This window comes from Anopheles gambiae, chromosome 2 (genome assembly GCF_943734735.2).
Source record: "Anopheles gambiae chromosome 2, idAnoGambNW_F1_1, whole genome shotgun sequence".
NCBI classification, from domain to species: Eukaryota; Metazoa; Arthropoda; class Insecta; order Diptera; family Culicidae; genus Anopheles; species Anopheles gambiae.
Genome location: NC_064601.1, coordinates 22,068,178 through 22,081,845, shown reverse-complemented (window position 1 = coordinate 22,081,845; position 13,668 = coordinate 22,068,178). Strand labels below are relative to the sequence as shown.

The window sequence follows — 13,668 nt, the reverse complement described above, 5'->3', positions numbered from 1 at the left end:
TTATTTACGGTCCGCCCGATTTGTTTACAAAACGACACTCACGGTAGCGCCCGAATAACCGAGTGTGGCTGGGTTAAGCGGCGCTCTGGCATCAATCGAACACGACATTCGACTCGAAAAAACCCATACAATCTTCAAAATCAATTATAACATGAAATATACAGGTTTCAAACGTATATTAATATTGCGTGTGCATAATGCATGTGTTTGCAGTGTATATGATTTGGCATGGACGTTTGTTTAAATTTGGCTTATCATGACAAGCCTATAAGACATCTAACAGGTGACAGAGTGCCTTTCGAACAAAGCCGTGTTTGCTTGGTATCGATTGGTGTCAGAGCGCCGCCTTATCCAGACTTGTGAGTTCCGTTCTCGATTATCCGGCATACGGTGGGAAAGGTAAACAAAACTCGCGGACCGAATCGGACGAATGGACGAACCTGGATTTGTGCATAGCATCGCGGTACTGTCATTATCCGGCAGCCATATTTTGTTTTCTTCAATCGCCCTTTGCGAGCGAATTGGCTTTTATTTTTGGATTATTTTACGTGAAATCCACGACAATTGTCGAAATGTGGTGATCCGATAGGTAGTATTGTGTTCGATAAGTGTGATTCACGCAAAGTGCACCCGGTACGATGCGGAAAACGTGTGCAAATGCGATTGTGTTTTCCCATGGGAACTAGAGTGGTGTACATCAAACGCCCGTGTGAAAACAACTCACCTTCCGTAGCGCCGTACCCTTTTTTGCTCCCACCTGCAATCGCCTGCAGGTCTTTCTGCAGTCCTTACTGCAGTCGCACATCAGCAGCTGCTGCACAGTCAGCCCCGACGAACGACGAACGGCGGCATCACAATGAATATGCGGCCATTGAAGCGGCCGCGCCTGGGCCCACCGGATGTGTACCCGCAGGAGGCGAAGCAGCGGGAAGATGAGCTAACGTCCACGCACGTCAAACATGGTTTCGCAACCGAACACAAACTTTCCGAAGAGTTTGGCACCGCGCGCAACTGCAACGTTTCCGCGAGCAAAGTCGGTGCCTACTTCAATGCGATCCTTGCCAAGAAGGAGGAGCTCATGACGCTGCCGGATTCGGGCCGCAAGAAGCAGCAGATCAATCCGAAGGACAACTTCTGGCCGGTGACGGCCCGCAACAAGACCACCCTGGATACGTGGTTTAAGGATCTGGCCGGCACGAAACCGCTGAGCAGTCTGGCGAAGAAGGCCCCGTCCTTCAACAAGAAAGAGGAAATCTTTGCCATGCTGTGCGAAAACCAGGTCACGATGCAGCGGGCCGCTTGGTTCATCAAGCTCAGTTCCGCCTACACCGTGGCGGTTTCGGAGGCAAAGATCAAGAAGCGTCAGATGCCCGACCCGGCGACGGAATGGACGGGAACGATGATAAAGTTCATGAAGGATCTTATTCCCAAGCTGCACGAGCACTATCACCAGGGCCCGCTGCAGGAGAAACCATCGACGGGTGGTGCGGGAAGCTCGGGCGGGCTGGGCAGCGGGGCCAGCGGGCTCGGGCTAAGCTCCGGAGCGGGTGGAACCAACGCGGTAACGATTCCACCGCCCCTGTCCAGCCCGGCAGGCAGCATGCACAGTCCGGCCGGTGGAAATCCGGTCGTCGGCGGCTCGATGCATGCCCAGCAGCAGCAACAGCAGCAGCAACAACAGCAGCAACCGATTTCGCCCCAAGAGGAGCAGCGCATCGCCCAGAAGCAGTGGAACTACAGTACGCAGCTTTGCAAGTACATGTACGAGGAGGGTTTGCTGGACAAGCAGGAATTTCTCAACTGGATTATCGATTTGCTGGAAAAGATGAAGTCTTCCCCGAACGCGGACGATGGGTTGCTGAGAATTTATCTTCCCCTGGCAATGCAATACCTGTACGACTTGGTACAATCGGAGCGGTTCTGCCGTCGGTTGGCGTATGCGGTGTCGAAAAAGCTCGCCCAGCTCATAAACCAGATGGCCGAAAGCCACAACATCAATCTGAGCTCTCCCGAACCGCAGGATGCTAGCGGGAAGCAACCGTCGATCGAAGCGCCCGACAGCAAGTCCGAGAAGCAGAACGACAAGCCGTCGAAAGAGGGCACCGCCGGTACAGTGGCACAACCCGCGGACAGCAAACCGCCGAAGGTGAACCCGTACGAAATGATTTTTACCGAGTATCTGCAATGCTCCCACCATCGGGACGTGATACTGCAGCTGTCGTCCATTCTGCAGGTCATCACACTCGAGTGTCCCACCGCACTGGTGTGGTGTGGCGTCGGGGAAACTCGCTCCTCGTCGGTGCTTTCGGGAAGTCCGCTGGACCATCTGCCGGTCGCACCATCCGCGCTACCCATACCGACGCGATACGAAAAATCAAACGAAGACATACGCCGCCAGCTGTTCGAGGCGGAAGAAAGCATCAAAGTGCGCTCCCGGCACGCGGAATCGCGGTGGTGTATCGACAAGTGGCAGACGGCTGCGGGAAACGCGAGCCTGAAGATACTGGCCACACTGGACGCGCTCGATGGGCATTGTTTCGATCGGATGGATTCGAACAATTCGCTCGATTCGCTGTACTCGAAGATATTTCCCCCGTTCCAGGTGCAACCGCTCAAACCGGCCGAAAGCGCCTCGGCAACCGGTGGCAGTGGTGGCAGTGGGACGGGCAACACGGCATCCGGGCTCGCTGTAGTCGACGGGAAGGATGCGGCAACGAAGCAATTTGAATATGTAAGACTAATATCCATTGCGTTTGATGTTTTATGTTAACATACTGTTCAAATCTCTTTTAGAATGTCGAACAAGACTCCTCGATCGTGAAGATTCTGTGCGAATGGGCCGTATCGTGGCAGCGTTGGGGAGAGCACAGGGCAATGGTGGTGGCCTGGCTGCTAGACAAGCGGCAGAACGAGGTGCTGACGGCGCTGGAAAACGATAGCTACACCAACAATCTGAACAATTCCGACGACAAGGACTCGGTTCTGTCCGGCAGCGGCCTGAACGGTGGACAGCCCGTTTTTCAGCACATCCTGATGAATTTCCTTGACCACGACGCCCCGGTGCTGGACGAAGCGGGCAGCCCGCAGAACAAATCTCAGTTCACCAACCTCGTGCACCTGTTCAGCGAGCTGATTCGGCACGACGTGTTTTCGCACGATGCGTACATGTGCTGTCTGATTTCGCGCGGAGACCTGCTGACCGGTGCCGGTGGAATGCTGTCGCTCGATAGTCAAGGGATCTGCAACGCAGGCCTGGGCACGGGGCCAATCTCGAACAAACCGGCCACTAGCTCTTCCCCGAACGGTGGCGGCGGGGTGGAGGATGATGTGCTGCAGACGGATTTTAAGGCCAAGCTGGAGGATCTGGACGACTCGAATGTGGACGACGATCTCGACAAGCTGTTGCAGCACATCAAAGAGGACCAGCAAAACTCCATGGATGCACCCGACAGTCCGAAGGATCCGGAACATGCAGCACCGTCGGTGTAAGACCCATTTCATTCCCTCCTTGCGATTGATTCGCGTGCGATAAGACAAAGGGGTGTAAACTGTGTTATTTTCCATTTCCTTCCACAGGACGGGGTTGGGAAAGGCAGAATCATCTAGCCGCCATTTCCTGTACACCGAGCACTTCCCACTCTGCCAGGACGATCCCATTTCGCAGCACGACTGCAACCAGCGGTACATCCTGCTGTACGGGGTGGGCAAGGAGCGGGACGAAAAGAAGCACGCGGTGAAGAAGATGTCGAAGGAAATCTGCAAGCTGTTCTCGAAGAAGTTCAGCATCGACGTGGCCGAGGGCGGCAAGGTGAAGAAGCATTCGCGCAGCGAGTTTAACTTCGAGTCCACCTCGAACAAGTGCCAGGCGATGTCGTACTTCGACCAGCACGTCGTCACGTGGCAGTGTGCGGTGCAGGTGCAGGAGATGCTGAACGCGTTCGCCATCGGCAACAGCAACTATCTGCCGGTGCAGGAGCACGTGGCGTTTCTGTTTGATCTGATGGAGTCAGCATTCAACATCTACGGGCTGATCGATACCTGCATTCAGATTCTGCGCGAACTGCCCGAGGTCGAGCTGCAGCTGATTGGCAAAAGCTCGATGGCGCTCGTGCGCAGCTACACGACCTCGCTCAGCCTGTACGTGGTGGGCGTGCTGCGCCGGTACCATTGCTGTCTGCTGCTGTCCCAGGAGCAAACGACCGCGATCTTCGAAGGGTTGTGCCGGATTGTGAAGCACGTGAGCAATCCGAGCGATTGCAGCTCGGCAGAACGGTGCATCCTGGCGTACCTGTACGATCTGTACTCGGCCTGCTCGTCGCTCAAGGCGCGCCCGCAGCAGGAGCCGTTCCACAACGCTTACCCGAAGATCAAGCAAGCGTTGTACACGCCGCTTCAGCCCACTCCATCCGCGCACACGTACAACCCGCAGTTCATGCTCGACATCATCACGAACCCGCGCCGCGGCGGCAAGATTGAGAGTGGCTGGGCAAGGCAGCTGAACGAGTCCGCCTCCAACCGGTACAGCTTCGTGTGCAATGCCGTGGTGGCAGTGACGCGCGACATCGACAACGACTGCCTGAACGACATTGCGGCCATGTGTGCGGAGCTGACGGCGTGCTGCAACTCGCTCAGCACCGAGTGGTTGGGCGTGTTGATTGCGCTGTGCGGTTCCAACCGCGACGCCGGCTACTACGTGGACGTGCTGACGCAGGTGGACGTGCAGAACACCAACATCCACAATGCACTGTCCGTGTTTACGAGCATTCTGGTGGCGAGACACTGCTTCTCGCTGGAGAACTTTGTGGCCCACGTAGCGCTACCGTCGCTGGTGCAGGCGTGCAAAGGGCGCGGAGAAACGACGCCCGAAATTGAGGCCGGCGCCAGGCTGTCCTGCCATCTGCTGCTGCGCCTGTTCAAAACGATCGAATGTCCGCAGCCGGGCCTGTACTCGGTCAGCACGTCGCCCAATCCGATCACGGTCGGCAATGCGCACAACATTAAGCTGAGCTGCGATCGGCACCTGCTCGCTGCGGCACACAAAAACATCGGCGTAGCGCCGGTGCTGGCCGTGCTGAAAGGAATTCTGGTCGTGGGCGATGCAACGGCCCACAAGGTGTCGTCCATCTTTGGCAGCGGCAAGCGCAGCGGACTCAACACACCGGTCCACCCGGGCAGTACGCCGAAAAGTATGGCCGGATCGGGCGATTTGAGTCACATTCTTGGTACCAGCGACCTGTCCATACTGGGGAACCCGGACGAATCGATGTTGGATGTTTCGTAAGTAGCCGAGCACTGACTATTGGCGGGGCTGGATGATATTGAAGTGTAATAGCAAACAACGATCGATAGAGTTGTTGTTCGTTTGATCTGCTCTATCGTGCGATGTGCATATTATTGACCCTCATCATATTGTGTTCGATTTAGTTGATGAGTTTTCATACGATATTTTCTCTTATTTTTCTTGGTTCCTGATTTAGGATGATCGAACTGGGGGAACTCTCTCCAACCGCCTCCGCTCGATTATACTCTAGCAGGTGTGCGAATGGTTTGCCGTTTGAGTTCATTTGTTTTACGTTACGTTATCATTGGATATATTTTCTTTTGTTTTTTGTTCTGTTTTATTATTATTATTTGTGTTTGTCCCATGTTACACGTGTTTTATCGCTTCTGGTATCATTTAATCAGTTTTTCACGCACGTTTTTTTCTTGTGTGTAGAGATTGAGAGTCTACAAGACCCCAAAAACACCCTCGCCATGGCATGGGGATTGCACTTCACCCATCGGTGGTTGGTTCTCATTCTTGGTACTAAAATGCTATCGTTAGCAATGCTATATGCGGAATGATCCAATCGTCCATAATCGCCATAATCATAATCACATCCCGTCACCATAATTTCACCAGTTTTGGGAGATTTTCGAATGATTGCTTCATGTATAAAACCCATATTAACTGAAGTTACAACGAATTGCAGCGATAGAAAGCAATTGCCCCTAGGCAAATGAATTCGGTAAAAGAAACAATGCCATTTTGTGCTATATTTGCGATCAATTTGTGCTTGTATGAATGCCTCATTCTGTCTCATACCATATCCTTGTGGGTGTTGTTTTCGCACTATGGGAATTGCCTTGTTTTTATCATTTTCGTTTGGTTGGATTTCGATGTATGTGTGTATGCTGGTCTTCTTGGCGTCCTATATCCATTTTCCCTTCCATTCACACCTCCATTCATTTTAGAGCTCAAGTGTTAACCCGTTACGATCATAGTAGGTTGGGTTCAACAACGTATTAATGCGATTTACATTGTATTCCCCAGGCAACAAAATTCCCATCTCAATCAGGACAATGCGACAAGCCTGTCGGATTTCGCCCAGCATGTACTGCGCCAAATATGCTCTCAGGTAAGCTCCGAACACGACCATCATCTTTCCGTGCACAGTTGAATGATACACCCTTCGTTTCCTGCAGGAATGGGTCCTAGAACGCTGCCTGCAGCATGCGGAAGAACTCTGCCAGCACGGTATGCTGATCGACAATCTGTTGACAGCAAAGCAGGCGCAACGGTTGCTGCACATGATCTGCTATCCGGAGCACGAGTCGAATCTGATCGCCGAGCTCGACCAGAAGGCGATCATTGTGCGCATCTTGGAGAATCTGGAGCAGTGGTCGCTGCGGATTTCGTGGCTAGACTTGCAGCTTATGTTTAAGCAGACCAACTGCAGCTCGCCGGATCTGTCCAACTGGCTCGATATGGTGGCAAGGGCAGCGATCGATGTGTTCCGCGTGAACGAGTTCATACTGAACAGCCCGGACGTGAAGCAGGAGAAGGTTAAACCATCGACCTGGCTGGTCGCGCCTTTGGTTTCGAAGCTGCCGAGCGCGGTACAGGGAAGAATTCTGAAAGTGTCGGGCCAGGTGCTGGAGAGCACGAGCATGTTCAGCAAGCACAAGGATGGCAACGGGGGCAACAATAGTAGCAGCAACAACAGCCACAACCATGGCGCGAACAGCAACAGTTCCGTCAGCTCGAACGGCAGCACCTTTGGCAGCAAGCAGTCGGCGCAGCTGAACCATCAGCCGTTCCTGGGACTGGTGCTGACCTGTTTAAAGGGTCAGGATGAGCAGAAGGAGGGTTTGCTGCAATCGCTATACTCGCAGTTGTCCCAATTCCTGCAAAATCGCGATCAAAGTGTAAGTGTGCAGCAATTTCCTTTCAATTTGGCTTAATTTATAATCGATCCATGGTGTTACTGCTTGTTCCCTCAGCTCGAAACCATCGGAGGCATCGAAGATCCTTGCGGGTTCGAGAAAATGCTAGATGCGTTACAGCTACGCTACTCGCTTGTTGGAGGACTGTTCGATGCAATCATGAAAAATGCCACCTCCACCACGGACTGGGCCATTCTGTTCGCTCAGCTCATCAGCCAGGGTGTGATTGATTTGAGCAACAATTCGTAAGTAGATTAGTTAGTGTGTGTGAGTGGAAGGTTTTTTGTTTAATCGCTGCTTTGGTGCGTGTGCTTTTCACAGAGAGTTATTTACCACGACACTCGATATGCTAGCCACACTGATACACTCAACGCTTGTGAGCGACAGCCAGACGGAGCGCGATGAGAACAAGAAGCTGTATACAAATCTCATGAAAAAACTGCGCAAAGAGCTTGGCGATAAGAATGGGCCCTCGATCAAGTACGTGCGACAGTTGCTCCCGCTAGCGAAGCAAACGTGTGAGGTCCTAACCTGCGACTCGGCTGGCTCGTCAACCGATGCGAAGGGCAACAAGATTGCAATCGATAGTATCGAAAAGAAGAATGTAAGTATCTTCGTTAAGGTAGTGCGTCGCAGGATATGAAAACCGTTGTCCGTTTCTCTTTTCCGAAGGGCCTTCGACTGGGTGATAAGCAACGTGTAAGCGTTTGGGATCTTCTGGAAGGACATAAAAATCCTGCCCCGCTATCCTGGGCCTGGTTCGGAGCGGTGAAAATCGAACGCAAACCCCTCGCGTACGAAGAGACGCATCGTTTGCTAAAGTACCACACGCACAGTCTGTTCAAGCCGAGCAGCTACTACTACGAGCCGCTGCCTTTACCGCCCGAAGAGGTCGATCCTTTGCCGGACAAGCTAAAGGACGACATGAAAGCCGACACGCCCTCGTCAGACCAGTCGCCGGCCCCGAGCACGGGCTCAAAGAAGAGTAAAACGACGACCCGCAAACGTAAAACGAAAGCCACGGCTGCAGCACAGGTGCAACAAAGCCAACCACAGCAGCCGGTTATGCCGGCGATCGTACCTCAGCCAGCGGCAGGACCTCAGCAGATGCAACAAATGCAACAGCAACAGCAGCAGCAACAACAGCAACAACAACAGCAGCAGCAACATCAACAGCATCAACAACAACAGCAACAACAGCAGATGCAGCAGCAGCAAACGCTGCAACAGCAGCAACACTTGCAACAGCAGCAGCAACAGCTGCACCTGCAGCAACAGCAGGCACAACAGCAGCAACAGCTACAGCAGCAGCAACAGCTGCAACAACTACAGCAGCAGCAGCAGCAACAGCTACAACAACAGCAGCAGCAGCAGAATCAAATGATGATGCAGCAGCAACAGCAACCCAACATTCCGCAGCAACAACAGTCGGCGCTGCAGCAGCAACAGCTCGGATCGCAGCAGGGACAGCAGCAGCAGCAGCAGGTTACCATGACACCGCAGCAAACGCTCCAGCAGATGCAAAACAACAGCATGGGAGGCATGCAGATGGGCGGGCCGATGAGCTCGATGAACCAGCAGCACATGCAGCAGCAGTACGGGCAGGCAAACCCGGCCCAGCTCGTCGGACAGGGCAACATGGGCGGAATGCAGACGGGAATGGGTGGGCTCGGCGCGGGCATGGGCGGCGGTATGATGAATCAACAGCAGCAGCAACAACAACAACAACAGCAGCAGCAGCAGCCTCCGCAACAGCAACAACCACAGCAGGCGCAACAAGCGCAGCAAGCACAGCAAGCTCAGCAGCAGCAACCCCAAGGCAATCCGAATATGGGCTTCGTTGGCAATGTAAATCCCATGGCTCAGCTGGCCCAACAACAGGGCGGCAACCAACAGTGGGGAGGATATGGATCATTGCAGCAACAACAACAGCAGCAGCAACAGCAGCAGCAACAGCAACAGCAACAGCAACAGCAGCAACAACAGCAACAGCAACAGCAGCAACAGCAGCAGCAGCAACAGCAGCAGCAACAACAGCAACAAACACAGTCACAAGTACAACAGCAGCAGCAAACGCCACAGCAAGGCCAGCAAGCGTCTCAACAGCAAGGACCGCAGCAAGGACCCCAGCAAGGCGCTCAGCAGGGACCACAAACACAGCAGCAGCTACAGCAGCAGCAACAGCAGCAGCAAATGTTCTATTCCGGAATGGGTCAAGCGACGAGTGAGTATGAGTGTTCTGTCCTCTTTACGTTAACATTTTTGACCTTTTTCATGCCTCGTTCATTGCAGTGAATCGGTTCGATCGCCCACAGTTGAACACAAACTCGAAACAAGCTCTCTCGAACATGCTGCGCTCCAAATTGCCTATCAACGCTGGTCATCCGGCCAGCTTTATGCAGCAGCAGCAGCAGCAACAACAGGCGCAGCAGCAACAGGCGCAGCGTAATCCTCAGCAACCATTTTTGCGCGGCCCGCTGCGGGCAGGAATGCCGGGCAACCCGATTGTCGGTGCACAGGCCGGCATGGGTCCGATGAATCCTGCCATGGCTGGTGGCACCGCAGGCATTGGGACCGCGGGTGGCGGTGCGGTAATGGGTGCGCAGGGCATGGGTGCCGGTGGAATGATGGGAGCGCAGCAGACTGCCCAGGGCCAGCAGGGCGCCGGTGGCATCATGAATCAAACCACGCCGGCCATGATGGGCACGACCGGGGGCTCGATAATGAGCCAGTCCGGGGGCAGCATGATACAGACGGGCATGATGAATCCGCAGCAAAATCCGGCCTTGGTCGGCCAGGGTATGGGTGGCAGTGGTGGACTCGGAGGGGCCAGCGGAATGGCCGGCAACAGTGGAATGGGCGCAAGTGCGGGCGGAATGGGCGGTACCAGCGGTGGTGGTATGGTAACTTCCGGCGGGATGGTTACTGGCGGCATGGGCAGCGCTGGCATCGGAAACACGGCACCGATGGGCGCCGGTGGACAGGGCGGCGGTATGGGCGGCAACGCCGGAATGCCGAATGCAGCTGGGATGGGAAACCCTGCCATGGGCAATCCGGGCATGGGCATGCAGAACATGCAGCAGTCGGGCAACATGCAGGGCGGTGGCATGTTCCAGGGGCAGAATGTGCCGTACCAGAACGTCAATCAGAACTATCCCAACTACGGCAACCAGGGCATGGGACAGCAGAGCGGCCAGGGTGGCGGCATGATGGGCAACTTCAATCCGATGGCCCAGCAGCAGCGCAACACGCAGGCCGAGTTCCTGGCGCAGCAGCGGGCGGCAATGGCGGCCGGCCGTGGTCAGTACGGGCAGCATGCACCGAACGTAACGATGGGCAACATGGGCGTCAATCAGGGTGCCGTTCCGCCGTACCCGCGGCAGGGCGGCAAACCGGGCGTTGGGGGCAATATGCCCCAGAATCAGCAGCAACAGTTCCAGCAGCAACGGATGCGCCTGATAATGCAGCAACACTCAGGTGAGTGAGCGGATAGAACCTTGGTTGGTGATTTGGAATGTTGCATGCTTATAAGCTATGTGCTTTCTGGAGCACACCCACGACTCGGATTGGAGTCGACTCCGTATTTTTGCTGACTTTACTCATCACTAATGCTCATATCTGAACGCACTCTCTCTCTATACTTGCAGGCATGGGACAAGGAGGCAACGCGCAAGGCATGATGCAGAATCAAGGGCAGGGCATGAGCACTCAGCAGACGCCCAATCTGGTGGCTCAGCTACAGCGCCAGATGCCGAACCAGAACAACATGATGGGCCAGCAGTATCCTCATCAGCCTCCGCAGTATTAAGGAGTGGAAAGCGAAGCGAGCTACAAAACCAGCAACCCAAGCGATCTGATGATGAAAGACAGTACATCCTCACGCAAGTACATTTACACATATTTATTACCACTGTGACTTCGGACAGGCGCATATATATATTTCTTAGATATGGAATAGACACACCGCAATAAAATGAGTATAAGCTATAATGCGTTCTGTGTACTGACGATTGTCCACGCTTGGTGTGAAAGAAATGCGAGAATGGGCTAACGTCTCGTTTGAATTTTTGTTTTTTGCCGAGAACGTTCTTTGACAGCGTTCTGTGACAGCTGCAACGCCAGAACGGATGTCAACAAACGCTTTTTCCGATTTATTTGTAAACAGATCCAAGTCGGCGCAGCTTTGCAAACGGAGAAATCGCTCTCGGTCGCTTGCCTTTTCGCTGGAAATGGAGTGCAAAACGCCCAACATTGTTGCTGGCGAAGCTTCCGAAACGGATGACGACGAGGCTGCTGAGGTAACACCGCCCCCAAATTCCATTCCCTTCGCGGAGAGTGAAAGCGCGGTGCGGAGCTGAGTATAAACTCTACAAAACCCACCGACGGGTCTGTTTCTGTTCGGCAGGTAATATCGATCGAAAAAGGAATTCCCCATCTGTCCGTATCCGGGGCGGCGCCTCCATCGTACACGTTTGCCCGGGAAGCGGTTGAATCATCGGCATCCAGCACACCGCCGCAGGTCGTTGCTTCGGACGAGGAGATGCAACGGCTGCACGTGCGCCGGGCCATGAGTAAGTGGAAAATTTGCAACGCAACGGTCTGCCTACCCCCCACACTCGGCTTTAATGTGCATTTTTTTTTTGTTTCGCTTCCAGATGAACGTTGCATTTCGATGCTGAACGAATTCATCCACAACACGGTAATATCCGTTTCGAAGCAGCTCAATGAAACGGACAACTTTCTCATGAAATCGCAGGTGAGTGAGCGTTATTGTTTTCGGTTTCCGGTGTCATCTACTGCGACACACTGTATGCTGCAGGACCATTAACTAAACAAGGTACGTTTTAGATGGTGCTCCAGAATACAACCACATCCGTTAAAAAGATGAACGACAATACGCACCAAATGCAGACCAAGCTGCACGACATTCTCACGTTTAACTTTGTACCGAATATTAACATTTAAAGTAAGTAGAACGGTCAACCGAACACAGTATGTACGTATCATTCTTTTTTTTTTGCAAGACAGAAAGAACAGAAAAAAACGAAAACGTTTACAAAGTAAGTTAAGTGTAGAAAGAAAGTATTTCGATTGCGTACGGGATTTATGGGTAGAGGATTAGTCAAAGAAAACACACAGCAAGAAAGTAGCGATGCCACCTCTGATGGGCTAATTTAACACAACCTGAAGGTAGCTGCTGAAGCTGAAGGGGGAAAAACGGCACACGCCGGGTGGTACTGGCAGCCAGTGTTGCGAACGGTGATAGTCGTCGACATAAAATTTTACAAAATGATACTTTTTGAAGCATCGCATTCTAGATCCACGCATTCATTTGACAATCACGGAAAAAAATATCATTTGACACGAAGATATTTTTTCTGCTACAATCATTTGACTTTTTGATTTTGCCGTACAACAAGTGAACTAGATCTTCATCAAAAATGGGTCCTTTTTTCGTGTTTTCGCGTGAATTTCTATACTCCTGTAAGAGAATGCCATTTTCCTGGTTCACTGAGTGAAAATATCAAGTGGTCTAATGGCTTAGTATCGGTAAACGCACGATTAAGCAGTTCTGGATTCTCACTGAAAAATGTCAAATGACATTCATTCTACATTTTTTGCAATCATGTCATCGCAAAAGCATTGATTGTTAATGCACAAATGATTGTCGCTTTTGGAAAGTCGTGTCATGGTAACTATGAATATCATGATCAAAAAATGGTTTTGACACCCGCTTACTGCGAATATCATAAAAAAATGTCGACAATTAACAACACTGCTGGCAGCTGAAAAGCGTTGCCAGGGAAACATACAAATTGCTACTGCGTGCGTGCAATCAGCGCCGAGGGTATTTCGCCTGCCAGCGCCTGGCATGGTGCGGGGAGAAAAAGAAATCCGTCGACGGACAGAGAAATTGACCATGCATCACGCCTCGCTCATTGAAGCAGGTCAGAGCACTGCTAGCAACGCAGGTGGAAACAAATGATGTTTTCTTTCTGCAAAGGAATTTACTGCTTATGTTTATGTTTTCTTCATCTTCACACCTGCGTACGCGCGTGTTTGCTCGTGTGTCTGTGTGTTTGTATATGTACTATGCGCAAAAGATAAGCTTTTACGCCAACTACCCCCGCGGGCGGCCCCATTACAGAAAACGAAGACACGAGGAAACAAAAACTGCAAAAGCGCACGAAACCGAATCGCAAAGCAATACCACACCCGCCACGCATGACACTAGGTGGGTGGGTGGATGGGTTGGGAAGGAATTGTACCATTGCTTATCTCCAACCGCTGCCACGGATGCGCACCACCACCACCACGGGGCGGGGGCTACAATTAAGGGTGAAAATAGACAACGGTCGCGACAAGATTTCCACGCCGGTGCACGCCAGTGGTACCGGGCGGATTATTCGCAAAACGTACCACGTATACGCCAACCACGAGGGGAAAGGGAGGGTGGGTTCC

The 13,668-nt window shown here is 52.7% G+C and overlaps 2 protein-coding genes across 3 annotated transcripts; both read left to right on the top strand.

The window, feature by feature from the left end:
• The first annotated feature begins 433 nt into the window (after positions 1-433).
• LOC1273438 (mediator of RNA polymerase II transcription subunit 12) lies at positions 434-11,196 on the top strand. 2 transcript variants are annotated; one of them, XM_061651013.1, is made up of 11 exons: positions 434-2,731; positions 2,794-3,485; positions 3,577-5,277; positions 5,478-5,534; positions 6,314-6,398; positions 6,466-7,188; positions 7,264-7,451; positions 7,528-7,810; positions 7,879-9,430; positions 9,499-10,683; positions 10,854-11,196. In XM_061651013.1, the coding sequence occupies exons 1-11, from the start codon at positions 857-859 to the stop codon at positions 11,012-11,014; spliced, it is 8,502 nt and encodes a 2,833-aa protein (XP_061506997.1). In that variant the 5' UTR covers positions 434-856; the 3' UTR covers positions 11,015-11,196. The 2 variants fall into 2 exon arrangements, with proteins under 2 accessions (XP_061506997.1, XP_312414.6); XM_312414.6 differs by lacking the exon at positions 5,478-5,534.
• A 150-nt stretch (positions 11,197-11,346) lies between these two features.
• Positions 11,347-12,201, top strand: LOC11176148 (uncharacterized). Its single transcript, XM_061651014.1, has 4 exons — positions 11,347-11,504; positions 11,612-11,777; positions 11,862-11,962; positions 12,055-12,201. The coding sequence occupies exons 1-4, from the start codon at positions 11,436-11,438 to the stop codon at positions 12,169-12,171; spliced, it is 453 nt and encodes a 150-aa protein (XP_061506998.1). The 5' UTR covers positions 11,347-11,435; the 3' UTR covers positions 12,172-12,201.
• Positions 12,202-13,668: the final 1,467 nt, after the last annotated feature.